The following is a 21,915-nucleotide window of genomic DNA, read 5'->3' on the forward strand; positions in this document are numbered from 1 at the left end:
CCTTTCACTCCTTGCAGGCAGCAGATTATTCAAGGCAAAATGTGGGCGAATCCGCGGTCATCTAAATTGTGGGTTAAAAGTAAACATGACTGATGACTATAATTCTGCTTCTTGGATTAAGATGATTAGTTATCCTTATCGGGGAAATATTTTTCTATAAAAATGACTTCACCAATTAAAAATTATTTAAGAGATCTATATTACTTTTTGTCACAAGTTCCTTGGTGAACGTGGAACTATTTCTGATTGGCTGACGTCATTATCCGATTGACCAATCAAGGTTAAGGTGGCGGACGGATCTCATTTCTTTGTCTCGCCAACAGGCGGCCGTGGGTTCATTTAAGGTAACGCTCATATCGGTCGACCCGTGTTGAATGGTGTCATGGGTGGCCTACAATTTGCCTGCCTTGTTCCTACATGAAGGATTTTGTCTCCTTTTCGTTGTAAGTTTGTTTTCGTTACATAAAACGAGGCATCAAGCGAGTTACTTCACGGTATTGTTTATTAGAAGTCATCAGGATTTCGACACAAAAGCGTCAAAGTGGCCTCTCTCGGAAAATCGTTAAGGTAAATACTGCGCAAGAAAAAAAGGAAGATGATTGAATTTTACTGAATGTGAGCGAATTATTTAACGCAGGTTACAAAATGTCACATTTATCAACATGTGCACTTTAGTTTGGAACAAACCGGATATGTTGCCCGTCGTCCTGACTACCCTAGACCGTTTTATCTGTAGCCCTGAGTCACAGGGTTTGTTTTTATGAGAGGAAAATGAATGTAATAGTTTAAATATGGTTAATTTAGCGTTGTTGTGTGAACTGAAGCCGAGCGCGAGGGCGGAAGTGGCCGACCCCGAATGTTATAAAGTCTGTTTTACATTTGAGGCTGTTTTTCCCCCACTTCAGACACTGCCGATTGCCTGTGGAAAAATACGTGATATTTCTAAATATTCTATTAAAAAAACTTTATTTTTTTACTGGTCGTGTTTATGTTCATCAGTTTTATACAATTTGACCACTTTGGTTGCGTGATGTAGTTTCGGGTGCGTTAAGGGACAGTGGGAGGAAGTCTGAGGGTTGGATTTAAAGTTACATAATCGGGGGAGGAGAGCGACATGTGTTGCCTGAGCTGAACCCCAGCCTCCCCCAGGAGATTTAAAGATGCATCCCTGTGTCTATTTGCTAGGGTTGTTTTTGGGTTTGAAAATATAAATCCTTATTTTGTTCCTACATTAACTAAGTTGATGACATAAATGAGCGCAATTCAAGTCATTTCTCAAGTTTTGCTTTTTAAAAAATTTGAACTTCAGGGTTATTTAGACTTCATCTGTTTACAAAAATAATTGATAACAAGAACCAATGCAGTTAGAGACTGCAACATCCTGCGAAACCCTGAATTCAAAATTTTACCTTGACCTACTTGCGTTGGTTAAAGATCATAGATCAGATCATAGATCAAAGCAGTAGATCTTCTATCTTATCCAGTTCCTGAATATACAAAAGTTAAAATTTGACCTTGACCTAGTTTTCTCAAGGTTGTCATCTAATTTTCATCCCCTTTGTTGCCCGAGTAATGTGCTTTTTGTGTCATTTTTCTATCTGCAACAGTTGCGAAGATATTTGGTGGACTAATGGACGAACATACAAACGCTGACAATTACAATACATCACCGCTTTGAAGCGAGATGTAGTGAAGAAGCCTAGCCTGACTGCTTTTTCCATCCATCCTTTGACCGTTTTATTATGGTATAAGAGGGCAGTGAATATTCACAAGATACAACAAAAAATGGTCACATAATGTTTGTTGAAGGCCCCGTGATTCGCTGGCGACGTGTCCAGGATGTACCCCACCTCTTGCCTGTAGCCAGCTGGGATAGGGGCCAGGGTATCCCATGACCTGTAAGGCGGAGAAATGGCTGAAGAGGAAGTTTTTTTGTTTTTGGTGACCCTAACACATTGTTGGCTTGTGCATTTATACAGATCTGCTCTTGGAGCAGTGTTGACCACCTGCTGTGCATTTTTACTGTTAATGTGTATCTCTTGGAATTCCTGCCCTGAACAAACTGTGAAAGGGGGCTGACAACTTGTTTTGACATGCACAGGCTATGATGGGTGGATATGGTGGATCTGTCTGTTCCTCTGGTGATACAACGCCAGATAGACACAGCGCTGTGGAATGGCGAGCATTCATCTGCTTACAAGACGGCATCTCGTCTGGATGAACTGCTATGCCTCCAACATACCAAAAGCATGACCCCGATTATGAAGTCCCAACTGTTGCATACTTTTATTTGTCATCCCCCCCGCATTTTTTTGTACCGTTCCAAAAGAGTTATTTTACAAGCCAGTTGTCCGCTGGGATCTGTTAGTTAAAGGTGTTTTGACTGTTTCAGATATGCCTGACTGATGCACATCAGAATGTTTTTGAAATTGCTTCCGAAAATTAAAATCCAAAGCACTGGTCAAATGCTCACAAATGTGAAAAATACTTCAGGATGTTTCATGTTGTACAGAATGTCGAGAAGTATCTTATCATTCAGGGTCAACTGATAAATAGGTCTCCCATGTGAAATAACAAACTGTTAAAATCCGCTAATCTCTTGGCTCAAAGCAAGGTCAAATTGAAGGTACTGACCTGTATGCATCATTTGGCAACAGTCTTTTTTACATGTTACACATAACCGGTAATCTGTGCAGGAAGGAAAGGATTTGTGTTACATGAACACAAAGCGATTCTGTGCTCCATGTTTGGCTCAAATTACAGCGTTTTATTAAACAATCATGTTATGGGTTTGATGTCTGTGTTGACTCAACACATTACTCTTGCATTCCAGAAGTTGCCTGTGGTTACACGCATATACACACATGTACAAAAACAGTGGTGGGCTTTAATAAATACAATATTAATGGAATCAAATTATTTGTCTATTAATTTCTGTTTTCGCCTGCGTGTGACAGCTTGTTCAATTCTCTGCAGGATTACACACAAACCGTTTGATAGATTTCCATGAAAATTTTTGGGAGGTTCTATCGTCTTTAATCTAAAAGCATGTTTTGAGATTATTCCCAATATTTGCAGTCCGTAGCATCTAAATCCCATTTATTGTCATTAGGGGCCACTATGCCGAAGGATCAGCCTTGCTTGGGCAAACTTGGTCTTTGTGCTTCCTCCAGCAAGAATGCTAAAGATAAGAGCAACAATACCACCCTACTAGCAATAAGAAATACTGAGAACACGGCAGACTCCAGTGGACAGGGCTCTTGCCACAGTTCGGAAAAAGACTCAGGCTACTCAGGTGAGTAAAAGTGTCCAAAAAGCAACCAGAGACAGACTTTTCATTACTTGTATTCTCTATTTGCTTTCACTTCTATGTTGACTTTAATTTGCAAAGCAGCCAAGCTGTTGTTAAAAATGGGTGGGGGGTTTTCTTGGATTAGAAAAAAGATGACAGTTTATAACACCAACATGTCAGTACACATGTCATTACCGTACTTATTGACAGGAATAACAAATAACAGACATGACCTCCTCCCTCATTGAAAAGCGAAGTGATAAGCCGTGACATCAGAATATAACTTAGATGTCTGCATTTTGAATCAGGCTGTTGATAATGTTTTCATCTAGAAAAATGCTGCAGTGCCTGTCCCACCCGTCACGGGGCTTGAAGGGCGCTTCCCACAACCGATATCATCGGTGAAGGTAACTTTGCTCCTCCCCTAAGATGACTTTCATCCTGTAATGTATTGCTATAGGAGGAAGAGGGAGTGAGATGGCATCTGAAGGAGGTCAAGGAGGTGAACCGTGTCCGTCTCCGTATAGTGAGAAGTCAAAATGTTTCTCTGTCACACCCGTGCTTTATCCACACTCGGATCAGAAAGCGTCAATCGGATTTGCAACATAACACAGTCAGTACACGTAAAGAAAGAGGGGGTTCAGAGTTCACCTAATTCTCTCATAATGCCTGAATATATTCTGCTTAATTTGTCAAGCAATATAAGCATCAGGATTTTAAATACCGGTAGTCTTTTTTTTTTAAATCTAATTTTTGTTGCGGTCTGTCTGTAGATGTCTCAGACTGGCAGCAGACCGATGCAGAGGACCGCAACAAAAGTCAAACCAGAGCTAGTGAGCATCCAGAACCTTCACAACCATGCCAAACCAAAGAGCACAGGCAAGAGAATGCTGTGAATCCGCCATCGTCCATTGGCATCATCGATAAGATGGCGCTGAAACAGGTAGGATAGGCGTTAACTTTTTAGAAGAGAATAAAATATCTGTTATCTTATTATGGATTACATTTGTTTCTACACCTCTATCACAAGTCGTTTTTTAAATACGCCCTATTCTTCCCTGTCCTACCAGCCGGACATCCAAAAGAAACGCCAGCTACCCCGAAGAAGTATTAACAGGGGCACCAGTAGTTCTGGTGCTGCCCATGTGATCCTTTTACAGCAGCCTAACTTGTTCCTGACCAATCTTCAGCTCCACAAGCCTACATCCCGGAAGTGCAGCACCACAGGGAAGGTGGCTACAGGCGCCTACCTTCCAATTCTCAAGTCCTACCCCCGTATTGCTCCCCACCCCAGCAAGAAACCACCTGATGAACCTACACTCAATGATAAAATCCAGAATCTCAGCAAGCGGGTGTGCACAGAACACAAGAGCGATAGCACAGCTGTGACAAGTAGTCTACCTGAGCAGCACCTGCATAAACAGCCCAAATTAGATGTCTCGACACCAATGTCCTCTTCAGCCAGAGTTAGTCCGGCCTCCTCCAGTCCAACTACAGTCTCCTCCAGCCAGGTCTCGTCCAGATCCAGTCCGTGTGCCACCTCCCCCTTCCTCTTAACCAGAGGACTTCACCGAAACGGCACCACAAGTGCCCGCCACCGCCGTTTCCTCAACACTGCAGAAATCCTGAGACAGTCGGGGCTGATGGACATTACGCTTCGCACAAAAGAGCTTCTGCGCCAAAGCAACGCCACTGAGCGAGACATTGCCCAACTCCGCCAGCACACGGAACTGCTGTGTCGGGCCGCCAGCGATGTCAACGCCTGGGAACATCTACATCGATCCATGGCAGAATCTGGCAGCTACCCCAACCTTCAGAATTTACAGATGTTGTATTGCGTGGATTCCGCCAGTCAAACAAAGAATAGTTCTGTTGACGACACCAATGGATCACCAGCTACTGATAAATCAGAGGTGTCGCAGTCTCACTCAGTACCAGGCAGGGATCAAGGCTGTGAATCTTCAGACAAAGTCACCTTCATGCCTCCTGATAGTTCTACTGGTTAGCACAATCTGCAGTGCCTTTAGTGGAGAGCTAGTACTCAGGGCTGCCCAGTAAAGAACCAGATGTTCAACTTTTCATATTATGTATAATTTAATGGTTCATCCTGATTATTGGAACCATTTTTCATTGGTTTCTCTCTGCTGGTCGATGGAAATCAAATTATTTTGTGCTTTGGCCCAATCCCAATTGTTCCTTTTTAAATCTGACACTTTTTCCCCATTACTCCTAGATTTTGACTTGCCCCTTAAAACAGCGGTACGATGGGTAGCGGATGAAAATGTTTATCTAGGAAATGGGTTGTAACTTGTGTCATCAGTAGATAAGTAACATTGTGATAAAGATAATTGTCTAATTGACATTTCTACATTGGCACGTGAATTTCTTTTCTGGTGGATTACATCTCAGTTTAGATGTTTGGTTTATTCAGGCATCCTTTGAAAACATGAACGTATTCTAGTTCTGTACACACTTGGTGCTGCTGCCGTTAACCAATGACAAATCTGACCTCAGTGACAGGATGAAACAAAAGAATCAGGGAAAGCTACATACAAAAATATGTATGATCTTCTGTGTTGTTTGATGGGTTATCTGGAGGGTTACCTCCATCCCCGGAAGAAGTGGAACAGCCTGCCCTACATGGGACTGCACCAAACGAACAAGGGTAGGGCATAGTGGGAATTGGGATTGGGCCTTAATGTACATGTTGCACTGCATGTTTTGTTTCCACCTGTCTACCATTCATTTTCATATCTAATCTGATGGCTAATTCATACACTAAAGGGCAATTTAATCCTGAGGCTCCATCTGATGTCCGTCCTGCAGACTTGAACCATACAGCTGAGTTAAAAGGCCTCTTCCTATGAGCTACTTAAAGGATTATGTGAAAATAAAGCATTTTCTTCCTGATGCAGTGGGAAAATGACTGTTGGACCAACTTGTTTCAGGTGAAAGACGAATAAATCCGTCCATCAGGTAAACATTAAGGATAATCGGCTTAAGAGAGACCCAGAAATCCAACCGGCAGTAAACCAGATTGCTGCCCTCAAAGAGATGGATGGAGCTGAAGACCATCAAAAATGATGCTAGAATCAAAACTTGTCTTTGTTTCTGAAAAGAAAATTTGACGAGTACAGTCTTGGAGACCTACCAAGGTCTTTTTCACCTGATGTTTTTTTCACCAACAGGGTTCATTATCATGGGTTGTCACACTCCCTACTAATACAGCAATTACAGTTGATTCAACACAGCATCTGCTGTTTCCTCGTCAGCTTTCACTTTTTTTCATAATCTTAAATTTGCACCAAGCCCCTAAACTGGTGTAATGTTCTGTTTTACACGGGTTAAAGGGTTCAAAGATGGAGAGCAGGTTTCTTTGTGAGCTTGAGAGAAATCGACAGTGTTTCGGGTCTGATGACGAAACGGTTATATGCATGTGGTTTTATTCATTATGTATTTGTGCCTATGAAAGACTGCCAGCATTTCATGTATTTCTGAAATTTAAAGTGCTTTATAAAATGTATTTGTCATGATTTAATGTATTTAAATAAAGCAATACATCAACAATGGACTTGTGCACACTGATGGTTGTATTATATATCCAAAAAAATAATTTTGAGGTGACAAAATACAGCTATGAGGTAATTCTAGTTTAACAATGAGTTTACATCACCGTTATGTAATCCTGGTACCATGGAAACTGAAGAGTTGCCAGGGTTATGACACACTTGTGAGAGAGGCAACTAGGGGTTTCATTGTCTGATGAAAAACAAAAAAATTGTTTACCCAGTTTTTTGATCAAAGTGTGAAACAATGAAATAATAGTTGTAATCGATGTTAAAGAAGTAACGTCCTTCTAATTCTTTTGTGTGTGTGTGTGTGTGTGTGTGTGTGTGTCCACAATCAGCAAAATATGACTAAAAGGAATCAGCAAAGTGTTTTGAACTTTGAAAAGTAGACTGAAGACAAGAAGCAGAGAAAGCAAAAGCCCCGAGCGATGCTAAATGTTGCTTGTTAGACACATAACAGCTGACAAAGTGATGGATTAAGTTAATTTTTCCCATCAATTTGTAACAGACTAGTGATCCTTCACAGAGATTTGCTGCAGTTCCACTTCCTTCATTGGGGTCAGACAGTACGCAGGGTCAGGTTGACACAGGAGATGGAGGCGCTGAAAGGATTAAGAGAGCCAAACCTTATTTTTTTTGTCATACTTGTATGTAGTTGTACCTGTACCTTTTACCCTTATAAAAACATCAGTCCAATCATTATTTGATTAACACAAGAAAAATGACAGCTCATCTTGTCTCATTTCCTCTCTTGAATCATTACTATCGGTCACACAGGTGTCCCACCTGACGTAGAGTTCCAGGCGTGGTTACTAGTTTATACAGAGCCCATCCTGGTACGAGCAGCATGGAGGAGAGAGACAGTCCCCATCCTAGCATGTATGCCCAGTCTGGGTATACATATGTGCGATTATAGGTCAGAGGCTTGTACCAAACTAAAGAACATACCAAAGAGACCTAGGAATAAAATAAGAAAAGAGATTAAATACATTTAAAACGTTTTCACACAAAAAAAAAAAAATGTAAATGTGACACAAATGTGGGAAGACATGGAAATGTATGAAAAACCAGTCTCACCAGTGACACCAGGGGGGTAACGTAACGCCAACAGATTTTAAATATCGGGTTCATGCGCACGCCTGTCATGTCGTACATAATTTCATAGACCCGATCAGGCCCTTAAAAAGAGATGAAATAGGATAAATGATATTAAAACCTGATCCGGTGAGAGGTTTATGATCTGTATAGATAAATTATACCTGTATTAAAGTACCTACCAAATGACCATCCCAGTGCCAACGATTCAAACACAACCAGAAAGAGGATGCAGGCTCCATAAGTAGCATAGTAGTCAAACAGCTGGAACACATACATCCCTCCCTGAAGAAAAAAGCAGACACTTGACGTGATGTTGTTTCCTGTATAATATACAGTACACTGTCACAATAGGGCCATAAGGTCAACACATTTACACACAACTCCAATATTCACCTCAGTGATCATGATGAGTTGACAGAAGAAGCACAAGATGCAGAAGCAAAGCAGCAAACGTTCCCGACGGCCTGCCTTACGCATTTCATTGGGGAAAAGATCTATGATGGTTGTTATCACTACTTCCATGGCAACAAACTGAACAGAGAAAAACAGAATGAGTGTGTTTCCTAATGAGAAATTCCATCTTTAGAATAATTAGATCTTACTTGTGTGTCCACACCCAGGAGAATGAACATGACAAAGAAACAGATGGCCCACAGTTGGGGCAGAGGCATCAGGGCTACAGCCTTGGGGTACGCAATGAATGCCAAACCTGGACCTGGGAAACATCAGAGAGATGCGTGACTCACCTCCGTCTGCAATCGACTTGTTGTCAAGACAATTATGCACCAAAAACTATGCCAGCATCTCACCGCTGTGTCAGAGTCGGATGAAGATTTTTGGTGGGGCAATATCTAAAATATTTCAATTGCAGATGAATTTCTTTTTTGGTGAAATTTTTGAATCCTTTATATTTGTTTAATGGTTCTGGAGGGGAAGCAGCTCATGATCGTCTCCACAGCCCCAACAATACTACAATCACAGTCAAACTGTTGTAACATTGAACTGTTTTATAAATGGTAGATGTAGAGGTTTATACTCTATTGCTATTCAGATTAGTTGCTTTTCCAGCATGGCTATGGACTAGCTAGCCTCACCTGTAGTGTTGGAGGTGTGAATTTTTATAAAATCCTCTCTGACATGTATCATGAGTGACTTTGCACTGGGAGATTACAACCTCCTGACGATGTCATCCAGTGAGAAGTCGACCCACTTTTCAGTCAGCTGCCTGGAGTTGGTGCTGAGTCTGTGGGGGATGTTCATGCTATCATGCTCGCTCTTTGAACTGACCCCAAAATTTTAAAAAAATGTTTAAAAAAATTATTCTAGAGCTGTAATGTCATTGTTCTCTAGAGACAGGACACACATAAGGGCCTGGTGATGTCACCCCATCAGAACAAATACTGTTTTGGCCTTTGTGTAGACGCGCAGCCGATGGTGATATCGAGAAAGGTTTTCTTAAACTGGACAAAAAGTGACGCCATTTTGAATCCCTTTTTGTTTGTCTTTTAGCATGAAAATATAAACTTTCTTTTTTTTTTTTCCCTGAAAGCATGTCTTGATTACCCGACTCGGCCACATCTGCAATGGGAACGCCCTGCTCATGAGCCATGAATCCCAGCACTGAGAAGACAGCAAATCCAGCCACAAAACTGGTGCAACCATTCAGGAAACATAGCCACAGACTGTCGCTACGAAAAAAAAACAAAAAACAAATATAATTTCTGAATTCACAGCAATCATTCATGAAGTTTCTGTCAGGCTATAAGTACTTACTAATAGCAGTTGTTGCTGGGGCTGTTGTAGCTGCTAAGAACAATTAAGGAGCCGACACCCAAACTGTATGAGTACAAGATCTGAGTACCGGCCTCCATCCAAACCTTTTTAAAACAAAACAAGAGTGAATATCTTTGTCTGGCTGAATGCTACACCAACACAACAGGTGATGGTTCTCCTACCTGAGGATCTGAAAGTCTTGAAGGATCAGGTAGAAGATAAAATACCACTCCTTCCCGAGACCCAGGGAGAGAGAGTCCACGGACCAGAATAGCAAACAGCATCACGTAGGGGAAGGTAGCAGTGAAATACACCGCCTGGGAAATAACCAACACCTTTCAGCCATTTGAAAACATAGAAATTTGCCATAGTTTTCAGACTTATGTAAATACCTTTCCTGTAGACTTCACCCCTTTCCAGATACAGAAGTAGCAAATGACCCACACTACAATTAGGCACAACATCACCTCCCACCTGATGCTGCCAAGCTCCTCAATGCCCCCAGAGATTGCCAGCACTCGTCGTCTAGAAGGAAAAAGGATGTGTAATAGTAATAAATCTGTACTTATTTGGACTCATTCTGGCTTTTTAAAAATCCACATAAACATACTCCCAAAATTCTATGGAAGGAGAAGTTGTGTTTGTCCAGTTGGTCCTTGCAGAGCTTTCATTTTGCATTGAAGCATCAAAACACTTGTCTGAAGTAAAAGTAAGAATTAAACAATAAGAATAAATCTTGTATATTATAAATTGCTATTCAGTTTTGTCATCAGTCAGGGAGGAGCCAATGCTTCATTTTTGGATGGACACAGTTTTATTTTACCAGTATTCCACTCGTTGTTGCAGGTGGTCCACGGCAGAGTGGGGCTGAAGGAGAACGTGATGTACAGCAGACACCACGCCTCAATAATTACGTATGTCATACAGCCGTAGAACAAAATCACCTGCCCACCATAGCCGATACCTGTGGAGCAAAACACGCTTTTTTGTCTTATTGACAAATGTAACCATTATGTTGTCCATAAATCTAACTGTTCAAAAAAACCCCCCAGCTTTTTCACCCTGAGACCTTAAATGTCCCTAAAGATATAATAAATTAAAAGATTATTTAATTTGCTACATTTTAGATAACCTAACAAACTATTAAATTTCTAGTTCTCAAGGCGTCTGGAAAGCAAACTTGTATATTATAATCCAAAAAGTCAATTTAATCATGCTTTGAATCGTCACTGTAATGCTGTCAACAAAGCTTATGTTCTACTGACACTTCATGTTCTTCCTCTTCATAAGATCATCACAATTAAATATTAGGTTTCCATGATTTCTTTCCACCTTCTGCCAGAGGGCACAGCTTCTTCCAGCAGGTGATGCAGCCTTCCTGGGTGTACTGGCCCATGAACGACTCCAACAGAAACAAAGGTACACCGCTGGTCATCAGAAATACCAAATATGGCACCAGGAATGCACCTGAATTGCAAAGTGAACAATAATCCATACCTGTAGCATAGATTCTTGAGTAGAAAGTAGTGAGCGTCATGTAGCTTACCCCCTCCATTTTTGTAGCACAGGTAAGGAAACCTCCATACATTTCCCAGGCCAACAACGTTTCCTGCCACAGCCAGAAGAAACTCCACCTTACTGCCCCAATGTCCTCTTTCCTCCAGCTTTGTGTCCTTGTCTAATCTAAGGCATTTTTTAGACACCATGCTTAGAAGGTCAGTCTGAAGCCAGTCCTCTCAGCCAGCGCTGCCATGTATCCAGCTCTGAATTTATACACATTGCTGATCTGGGGTCTGGTAATGAGCAACTGCCTCAGCGGTTAATCAGTTGTAATTGGAAATGATCACCAGGATGAAAATGTCACCTACAAGAAACAAGTGCATAGTGATTTTCCAAAAATGGAATTTATTTAACACTCGGTGGGGTGATGGAATATGGGTCAGGGAATTTATAAAGAAAGTCTTCTATTTATGCTACCATTCTGTTTCTGCCAAAGGAGCAAAATGAAGTTAATTTAAGTGAACGTGACATTCCATATTCTGTTTCACAACTGGTTTAAAACAATGCTCACCAAACTAGGTTTGTGGGTCATTGCACCAACAGCCGAAATTTGAAAGAGGTCACATCATGACAATATTGATGTTCAACCATTTGTAATGGGAAATCCTGAAGTACACCTGGAGGGCATTCGTTTAATTTCTCAACATGTTCTTATGTCATATGTCACATGAAGTTACAACATGTCCTTCTTTTACATGTATTCATTTCCACTTTCGAGTATTAACAAAGTCATATGTTGTGCATTGGCTAAGCAGACAATGACGGGAAAATAATTGTTTATTTTTTAAAAATTCAGTCAACTATATCACCCAATGTTTCACTTCTTTTCGCCCCTGTGTGCGTGTCACATTTTGCAGTGTCATGACGCTCACTGGAGATTGTGATACGATGACACAGTGGTGCTGGTGAACATGTTAGATAATGAACCTTGACACATGTAAAAACCTGACAATTATTAATGAATGTAAGTAGGAGTTAAACTAAAATGATACAAGTCTGGTTTCTTAACCACATGTTGGGTAAATTTTGGACCAACCCATTCCTGGCCTTTTGGCTTAACATCAGTATGAAGCTAATATCTTGTTTAAAAGGCCAAGGTTAAAGAAATATGAATGCATCGTTTGGTAATGTCTGCTCTGATCATAATAAGATGATATTAAATATTAAATGTTAACCTGAGGACAGCTAACAGGAGCTAACCTGAGCTCTGTTCGGTTTCAAGCATTTTAACCTGGAATCGAATATCATGAGCAAAACTTTGCTGCTAAAAGCATTTCCTGCAAACTGCCGTAATGAAGGGCAGGGTCTTATGGTTCCGGTAAATTTGTCTAATGTCACTTTGTTACTGGTTAAATGGAAAAAATCCATCCATCCATCCATTCATTGACATGACCTTAATCATCTTGTCTTTAGACGCTTTTCTGCCTTGCGGGTCACGATTTGTGCTGGAGCCTATCCCAGCTGACAATGGGCGCACCGCGGCGTGTTAATAAGTCCCTTCAGTGTGTTACTCCAATCTTTATTGATATCATATGTCAGTAGTTAGTTTTCTCATTGTTCAGATATACAATAAAGTAAGAACAAGATCCACCTATTTTGTTATTTTAAGTAGATTAAGCTATTGATGCATGAAAAACGCTTTGTTCTCAGCATTATTTCCTTTAGTTCCAATTAGATTGTGTTACTGTGGCATCAGATAATCACATAGGGAAGATTAAATGCAAATGTTAAAAAAAAGTAATCCATTATTTATTTGGTGCACCAGCTTTGAAATTACAGTTATGAACACATAATCAGAAATTAAGAACAACATCTTTTGCACTATAATAAAAACAAATTCTGCTTGTCCTATAAAACTAAAAAAATCTCTGTATTTATTATATTTTCTGTATGTCTTTGTCCAAGCTGCTGGAATCCAGAAAGCAGTCCAGATTTGTTTGACCTGCAAAACATTTTCAATCACATTGACTTAAAGCAAAGAAGACCACAGCGAGAGAGTGAGAAGACAAACCCCTGCTGTGTGGGCAATCCTTCCAGAGCCATTAGTTTCTGCACTCTTGTCACTTAGAAGCCTCTGCTGGCCGGACGTTAGATGGCAGCGCTTCATGTTTCCTGCTGTGTCCCACACTAGCAGCTCTGCTTGAACTGAACAACAGCTGGAAGTGTACCTGACCCACAGTGGCTGAGATGAGTCCAGCACCCACTCAGACACATTCAAAGGGGGGTCTCCATTCTCCAGTCTGGCCTTGTGTTGTTGATGACCATGGCTGGGGCCTCCATCAGTTGTCCTGTGCTGGTCAGGACCAGCCTGGAGCTTTGTCAAGCCATCCTCCATAGGTGGAGGGCTGTCATATAAGGTAAGAATACCTTCACCCTCCTGTAACTGGAGGGCAGCAAGACCAGAGCGCCCCCTGTCTGTAACAGCCAGGGACACACTCCAGATGGACTCATTGCACCTGGAAATGCAGGAAGACTGTACTCGTGCAATGGAGCAGGATGGAGGGAACATGTCAGGATCCTACAGGAGACGATGGGAAAGTCATTTGAATCAAACATCATACAATCAAATACATCCAATGAAAAGAGACTCCAATGGATGGTATTCCATTAGTTTCATGCTCACCGGAGGAACCACGGTCAAGTAGGCCACTGCATAATTTGAGTCGGGGGAGTCCAGGTCGTGCACATTAAGAGTAAGGGTGACAGTCAGTCCTGGCTGAGCTGTAGCAGGAGCGTGAAGGTCCACCTGACCATGGAAAGATCCTTGTTCTGCAACATAGAACCTGATGGACAGACAGTCAAAGTTGAACGTGATTTAACGTGAGTCCTCCTGTTCTCACTCATTTTCTCGTGTACCCTGTACCTGTGAGGTCCCCTCTTCTGAAGGTAACCACAGTCGTCATCAGCCATAAGGGTGAAGAGTCGGGCCGGGCCGTGGTTCAGGATGTCAAAGTCCACCATTGTGCTGTGACCAGGCACCAGGCGAGGGACTGACAACACCTGAAAACATGGACACAAACTTTGAAGTAGAAGCACAACACACTTAGCAGATTGTGGTTGTATGAATCTGGCTGGGATTACCTGTATTTGGACATGAGTGGGCTGAACCACCTCGGAGGAAACCCTCTCCAGCTTGTCTCCGATGCCGTCTCGGCCTGTTAGTCGAACACAGAAGGGGACTCTGGGAACAAACTCCACCCTGCCCACCAGCTCCATCACAGACTGGGATGCTGAAGAGGAAGACGAGTTCAACTTGACCTGCTGAAGACTCTCACCATCAGCTGCCACTAGCGTGGCATGACTGAAAGATGCATTCTCATCTGGAGCCAGGCCCGTCACAGCCAGCACCAGGAAGGCAGGGATGCCTGGGACATTAAACCAGGATTGAGATTTATTTCTAAATACTAGACAAATAATCATTAGACTGACACACACATGAAGTCTCACCTGCTATTGGACTACCCTCCATTCTGGCCAGCCCTGGGTGTGTCTCATTTGTTATAATGGCAAAATAATAGAGGAAATCCACATTGCTGTCACCTGTGGGTGTTTATCAAAAGGCAAGTCCTTCTTAGTTCAAGGTCAAACAAATCTTAACTCATGTGAAGGTTAATATTTGCCAGCGGACTTTGACAAAGTCTTACTTGTTTTTATATTCTCTTTTACCTATTATGTTGAACGTGAGGTGACTGTGACTCTTGGCTTGGAGTTTCCACAGGCCTGGTTGAGTAGGAGAGAAAAGGCTGATGCGATACAGACCCTTGAAACGCTCCAAATCTGCCAACGGGCGAGGTTCAGTCAACAGAGACTGGCTTTGACCTGACAAACAGAAGAACAGTAAGAAGAAATGAACTCATTTTATCACATGGATATACAGTAGTAGTGGTTATAATAGGCTTCCAGCAACTATTGCCTGATGGACTGGTGAGGGTACACTCCATCAGGTCGCCACTGACATGTAGCGTCACATTCCTGATGGAACCGTCAACTCTGAAAGAATGAGAGGACATCAACTCTTTGGTTTCCACATGGAGGAGCATCACCTGGGGACGAAGGTAAAAAGTAACACCTGAACAATCAATGCAAATATTTTGATTTGAATAATAAAACCGGATCATGGATAGCATTTTCTCTTTCAACCCGAGAACAAAAACAGAGCCAGATGATATTCTATACTGCCCCCAAGTGGCCAAACAAGTTTATACAGTTAAATATGGTCTTGAAAGTAAAATACAGTATTACTGTAAAAAATTGATCACCATCTTGATTCCGTACTTTATCAGTGGCTATATTATCCTCCACTATGGTAGAGACAGCGTGGATGTCAGAGTTTGTGGTGAATATCGTCAGTCCTCCTGACAGGGAGGACAGGGATGAGTAGAGAGCAAAACGATCAGGGGACAAAGGTTCCTTCCTCCTTTTCCTCTTCCTCTTTGTTGGGGTCTCTGTGGTGTAGTTGGGGTCTTCAGTTAGAAGGAATGTTACCTGGAAGAAAAACCAGCCCAATAAGAGCAGCTATGGCGGAATTGAAAGAAAAGTTTCACCCCAGAAACTTTCTCCTTGCATTTTCAATTATTGGTTTATCATCAATAATTTATGACACCTCAACAAAAATATACAATTTTCCATAATGTTGGTTTCAAATTCATTTTTTCATGTACTGTAAATATAATCATTAGGGTTCTTTGCCGAAGATCCACCCCTACACAAAATTTCATCAGCTTTTTAAAAAAAAAAAATTTCAGTGTATTAGAATCCATCTAACTGCTTGAATTATATTATGATGGGATGCATATGAACATACATAGCAACATGATGTTGCTTTCATTACAGAGGATTTATATTTAAAGTAAAAACTCACCTTGCTTTGTTTCTCGAGTGCGAGCGCCTTCACAGCATCGAATAAATGGGCGTCTTTAGGAGAAGCGTCGGTGAAAACGAAGATCTCTGACAACGGCGGACTGTGAGTGAGGGCCAGCTGAAACACAGCAAGATGGGAAGTTAGCTTCCAAAGATGAGCTCATTGTCTGATGTCCTTCTCTTCTATCGCAGTAGAAACAGGCTGTACAGTTACTTGAATAGCAGAGAAACACATCTCTGGTTCATCTCCTCCTCCCAGTGCCATCAGGTTCTCCATGTGCTGCATAAACTGGTTTGGGTCATCGGTCTCATGCACTGGTCCCACTTCTGCAGATTAAAGAGAGCACGAATGTCAGATAATGAGCTACAACACGTGTCTGATATTTAAACATCATAAAATAAATTAGGTCCAAAAAGTCAGAATGGGTTTAGCTCTGTGCAGCACTGTTTTCACTTATATGTTGGTGAATACCTGGGTCATGAAAGGGCACGAGCAGGTAGGTGCTGGGCTCCTCTGGGCCGCCGGCTCGGTTCTGAATGATGGAGAGGGCCCGGAGGCGAGCGGCGGTGATCTCCTCAAACATGCTGCCTGTGGTGTCCATGACAAACACTAAAGCAGGGACCTGCTTCACGCTGAAGAGCCTGTTGGAAATTTTCAGCTGGGATGAAAATTAGGCGACCCACAGGCTTCTCCTCGGGGAATCAAACCAAAGATTACCTGAGGAAACTTTTGTGGCCCACAGTGTCTCTGAGATCTCTCAGTACACTCAGGGTGGCCTGGGTCGCCAAAGTGGCTGCTTCCACGTGTAGGTAATGGTGAGGGGAGAAGAGAGGTGAGGTGCTGTCCTTGTTGATGCCCCCTTTGGCACCTGCGTAGCGACTACTGTCCAGAATTCCTCCATGACTACATTTGCCTAAAGAATTAATTGTATATTTAGTAAAGAGTCAGGAAAACGTTCTTGTATTTCCGCTGCTGTTGGCTGAAGTTTTGCTGACGTACCCGAAGGTTTTGAAGGAACAGTGCTGAAGTAGCCAGTGGTGAGCAGTTTGGCGTCCTTTTCTGTAGTCGTCATTAGTGGCAGCAGGTTGTCACGACAGGTGTGGCTGAAGCACTCCATGCATGTAGGAATGTCTTCTGCAGACAGACAGAAAAGGGGTTTGGAGGGGGGCGGGGGTGTTGCAAGGTATTGCAAAAAGCTGTCAATACATTTTGATGGAATTTTGTGTGAGAATGGATTTTATTTCTTCAAAGAGTTCACTACTTTTTGATATGGGTGTGTGCTGATTATGCAAGGCTTTTGCAAGGACTTCAACAGGAAATGTTTTACTGTACATAGTGAGAAAGTCCTCATAAGGGTGGAAATTTTGAGTTTGCAAACAAGATTTGTTCCGTGTGAAAGTGTACACTCCTCACTGATCTTTATCCGAAACCAAACCACGTTGTTTTTTTCTAAACCAAAATGTAGTTTCATTTTCAATAGAAAGGCTTTATGGCAGGAAAACCTTATGGTGTAGTCACAGACGCCAAAAGGCACCTCATGTTAGTGAGTAACCTGCCTTTCCACTAAGCCTCATTACAAAAGAAACATAATGATGATAGATAGATAGATAGATAGATAGATAGATAGATAGATAGATAGATAGATAGATAGATAGATAGATAGATAGATAGATAGATAGATAGATAGATAGATAGATAGATAGATAGATAGATAGATAGATAGATAGATAGATAGATAGATAGATAGATAGATAGATAGTTAAATAGATAGATAGATAGATAGATAGATAGATAGATAGATAGATAGATAGATAGATAGATAGATAGATAGTTAAATAGATAGATAGATAGATAGATAGATAGATAGATAGATAGATAGATAGATAGATAGATAGATAGATAGATAGATAGATAGATAGATAGATAGATAGATAGATAGATAGATAGATAGATAGATAGATAGATAGATAGATAGATAGATAAGCATAAGAATAAACTTAAGAAGAAGAATAAAACTAAAAAGAATAAAATTTGGACAGAGAACAAAATGAAGACAAATAGATGTTATGGCCAAAACAGAACTAAAAACAGCAAACTGTTGCACCAGCACACCTTCCTTTCGGTTCTCGGTTTAACGTGCTGACGCCAGTGGTTGTGCACTGCAGGTCGTGTTACCTTTAGCCACAGGGATGGATGGCTCATCTGGATGCAGCAGGTGGAGGTAAATGAAGCGCTGACCCATCTCCACCCAGTTACTGTGGCTGTAGAAGTCCTAAGGTTAAAAGTGAGGGTTTCACTTTGGGTATTTCCAGCATAAGGGATTCCATTTTCTTGTTTGCATTTTAGCCACTGAAACTAAGCATCATCTTATAATTTACAATTGATAATATTTATATAATAATATAATAACAAATCATATAATAAAGTGTCTTCTGAGCCTTTAACTAATTCCGACTTTGTGTTTTACGTAGGCGGTTTTGTTTCTAATGATCCAGGTGGGGCATTCTGTTGCTGTTTCCTCTCCCCTCTCTTCCCATCTCTCTGTAATTGTTAAAAAGAAATCCTCCTTACAGCATCTTTGTTTACCTGCAGGGAGTGAAATAGTTGTCCCAGGCTGTGACGGGCGCTTTGGTATTCTTTTGCTTGCACTGACAGCAGGGTCTGACCCCAGAGCTGCCGTAACATCACCATGGCGCCGTCCACCCGCTCTGAGTCAAAGTGGTACACTGGGTCGGACCTGGTAGAACTCAGAAAGTCCATGGCTGCATTTGATTTCACCACCTCTCCCACAGCTCTCCAGAATCCGCGGCCCAGTCTGGTCTGGGAAGGACGCAGGCGGATTTTTTTTTTTACCATCATAGGAAAGAGACAGTTCTGTGATTGAATATCACAACGAGCTGTGAACATTTACAATACATATCCCAACCACAGAAACCATCTCACCTGTTCTTCTGCGTGGTTCCCATGATGATGTTTTTTGATGGTCTTCAGAGTTTCCAGGGTGACATTGACAATAGATTGCTCTGTCATGTGCTGGTGTGTGTGAGAGTTCCAGGACAGCGTCAGAACCCGAGACCAAAAGTTGGGGAGGAAACCCTCGCAGGGTAAAGGCAGAATGAGAAGATGAACTAGAACAATCCAGTGCAATGTCTTCCCACTCGCATCCCAAATTCTCTCTCTGTTCTGTGACGTCATTTTATGGAGATGTGATGAGGATATCACATCCTACCTGCATCGGGAAAAAAAGAAGGTTTCTACAGCATTTTGCTGTTTTCATTGTGTGTGTGTGTGTGTGTGTGTGTGTGTTTGTGTGTGCATGTCTGTGTTTTAGATGTATGCTACAATACTGCAAGGAGGCAAAGAGGACACTTCAAATAATAGGGTTTGATGAATGAGTTTGTCATGCAGAGATCTTTGATGAGATGAGACACTAAGACTTGACCCACTTCCTGCTGGTAACTCATTTAACTCATGTTTTGACTTAATTGGGTCAGTTTTTGCCAGTCATCCATGTGTCTATTCCTGTAACACCCCCCCCCCCACACACACACACACAAACACTTATTTTTTCCAGCCTTCACTTGTCTGTACAGAAGCTCCCATTGTTTTTTGTCATCTTCATTTAAATACAATACTTTGGTTTTGTTCTCATCGTCTGCGCTTTCACAGGGGTGAGACAGAAACAAAGCATGAAGGCTCACTGGGAACTAACTGTTCCCTCCACTCTGCCAGCTTCCATTCATCAGATCAGTTTTAAGTGGGTGGTATGGACTCAAAAGTGGAGAGCACAATGATGCCTCCTTTAACTACCTGTAAGTCTGCAGGAACAATGCCAAAGTGATTCTTATTTTAGTTTTTAACATTTTTAAACGTGTATACAGTAAATTTCCTCCTTTCTCCACTGTGCAATAATGTCATCTGTGTGCAAACTCTTAGATTTTAGATTTAATTGCACATATTGGTGCATGCACTTGCTATTATATTACTGGATCACATAAATGAAAACATTCTCACCTCACTTCATCGCAGTCAACTTTTCCGATTGTGTTCAGAAACTTTTGCTTTTAGCACAGACATGGCAGTCCTGTACATGCAGAGGAGATCACTGCCTGTGTGCGCTCATTTGACAACGTAGACCTTCACTATGACATGTCAGCAGTGGAACAAGTGTTCACAGTGTCACAGCATTCCTCTGTTTAAGATCCATCTTCTCATTTTTCTGTCTCTGCCTTCTTCTCTCCTGTTAGCTCCTTTGCAAGAAAAAACAAACAAACGGCTGATTTGGGTGGAAGAAGAACATCAAATGAGAGAGTTGAGTTTTTTACCAAGTAGGGCAGTACCATGAGGCTGAAGACAGCTCCCCTAAAGGCTTGCACCCCTCCTTATTCCCCATTATTGAATGGTGCATTGAATCCCCACAATAGGGCCGCATATATTACCAACCAGGGTGTCCAACCAATGCCATCCCCAACCCCCCCTGCCCTCCATCCATCACTCTTGCTTTTCCTCACAAACTGAAAAAAGAAAGAAAGAAAAAGCAACTTTAACCCCTTCCCTTCTCCTTAGTTACCCACATTTCCAGCAAAAATGCAAAGCATCAGTTGGTAGCCAATGTGAGCGATGGTGTTGAACTTCAGCTTGTTGAACTGAGGGTCGTAAAAGAAGAGGGTGCATTATTGGGGTATTTTCTGCTTTAGACTTCTGTTGTCTCCGTCTGGTTCCATCAGCTATCAGATAGAATAAATTCTTATTGCCCACATAAAATTATTGAGTCCTGGAAAGACCTGAGCAGTAATGAAGTGGGAGGTTTTGTTGCAAACACTGTTTGCAATATTTCATCACAACCGCTCGGCCTACCACAAGCCACAATTCAACTGTGCATGATTTTTGTGTGAGCTCGTCTGATGAGGGATTCAAAGAGTGGAAATAGATCAAAAGGAGACTTAATCTCATAGAATTAGTTTGTGTTGCAATTCTATGCATTCTATGCAGATGAAATCATGTTGTGATTTGTCGTACTGTAGAATAAGAAGACGGTGATGAAGTCACATATTCAGTTTAACACAAGGACAGTGTGCAGAATGTGGTGTGCCTCTTCATGTGACAAGTTAAATGTGCATTTATGGAACATTTTTAACATTGATAATTACAATAAATGTGAAAGTCCAAAGGGTGACTTTTGTGCAAATTCTGTGGGATAGCAGATATTCAACAAGTGAGGATGTTTGAGGGGGGGCTGCAGTCAATCCAGACAGATAGGGGTACCAACATCTGGCTCAAAACTTTTGCAACTTTAAAGAAGCCAGAATATATTAAAATAATATATTTAATTATATTAAAATAAAATTATATATATATATATATATAGATATAGATATAGATATAGATATATAGATATATAGATATATATATACATTTTATTTTAATTTTCCATTAGTTTATTTTTTCTTTACGGACATTTTATTACAGCAGACTTCACCTTGATCACATTTACAACATCAACAACATCAGAAAAGAAAAAAATGATTCATGCACTTGCGCAGGAAAATAACAAAAAAAGCCACAACTTTATTACAATAAAATTTGAATATTACAAAAATAAAATAATACTACGAGAACAATGCCATAATAACACGACAATAAAGACATAACAGAATACCAGCCTGCTGTCAACCAGCATGTATGCATGTGTGTGTCATTTATTCGAATGAAAATGCAACAGTTGACTTTTATTTTGAAATAATTCAGTTCATCGACAGGAA

General features: G+C 41.3%; 3 protein-coding genes across 5 annotated transcripts; 1 reads left to right on the forward strand and 2 right to left on the reverse strand.

The window, feature by feature from the left end:
* The first annotated feature begins 329 nt into the window (after nt 1-329).
* On the forward strand, nt 330-6,861 carry si:ch211-132b12.7 (uncharacterized protein LOC564531 homolog). Of its 2 annotated transcripts, none has more exons than XM_068316741.1 (4): nt 330-567; nt 3,113-3,295; nt 4,066-4,235; nt 4,363-6,861. In XM_068316741.1, the coding sequence occupies exons 2-4, from the start codon at nt 3,121-3,123 to the stop codon at nt 5,296-5,298; spliced, it is 1,281 nt and encodes a 426-aa protein (XP_068172842.1). In that variant the 5' UTR covers nt 330-567; nt 3,113-3,120; the 3' UTR covers nt 5,299-6,861. The 2 variants fall into 2 exon arrangements, with proteins under 2 accessions (XP_068172842.1, XP_068172843.1); XM_068316742.1 differs by having other exon boundaries at nt 345-443.
* Nucleotides 6,862-6,928: 67 nt separating this feature from the next.
* On the reverse strand, nt 6,929-11,488 carry LOC137596335 (sodium- and chloride-dependent GABA transporter 2-like). The gene is made up of 14 exons (XM_068316740.1): nt 11,279-11,488; nt 11,065-11,199; nt 10,556-10,696; nt 10,343-10,430; nt 10,125-10,257; nt 9,915-10,049; nt 9,733-9,836; nt 9,523-9,647; nt 8,562-8,674; nt 8,353-8,490; nt 8,139-8,241; nt 7,939-8,039; nt 7,648-7,818; nt 6,929-7,463 (listed from the first exon to the last, which is right to left on the reverse strand). Exons 1-14 carry the CDS (start codon nt 11,436-11,438, stop codon nt 7,371-7,373), a joined length of 1,740 nt encoding a protein of 579 aa, XP_068172841.1. The 5' UTR covers nt 11,439-11,488; the 3' UTR covers nt 6,929-7,370.
* Nucleotides 11,459-20,469, reverse strand: vwa7 (von Willebrand factor A domain containing 7). Of its 2 annotated transcripts, XM_068316738.1 has the most exons (18): nt 20,168-20,469; nt 19,097-19,382; nt 18,740-18,973; nt 18,329-18,425; nt 17,153-17,287; nt 16,871-17,066; nt 16,625-16,794; nt 16,367-16,479; nt 16,154-16,270; nt 15,568-15,777; nt 15,206-15,335; nt 14,959-15,111; nt 14,740-14,832; nt 14,374-14,657; nt 14,156-14,292; nt 13,916-14,075; nt 13,304-13,810; nt 11,459-11,596 (listed from the first exon to the last, which is right to left on the reverse strand). In XM_068316738.1, exons 2-18 carry the CDS (start codon nt 19,346-19,348, stop codon nt 11,576-11,578), a joined length of 3,009 nt encoding a protein of 1,002 aa, XP_068172839.1. In that variant the 5' UTR covers nt 19,349-19,382; nt 20,168-20,469; the 3' UTR covers nt 11,459-11,575. The 2 variants fall into 2 exon arrangements, with proteins under 2 accessions (XP_068172839.1, XP_068172838.1); XM_068316737.1 differs by lacking the exon at nt 11,459-11,596 and having other exon boundaries at nt 12,664-13,810.
* Nucleotides 20,470-21,915: the final 1,446 nt, after the last annotated feature.

The sequence above is a fragment of the Antennarius striatus genome, chromosome 6 (assembly GCF_040054535.1).
Source record: "Antennarius striatus isolate MH-2024 chromosome 6, ASM4005453v1, whole genome shotgun sequence".
In the NCBI taxonomy this organism is placed as follows: Eukaryota; Metazoa; Chordata; class Actinopteri; order Lophiiformes; family Antennariidae; genus Antennarius; species Antennarius striatus.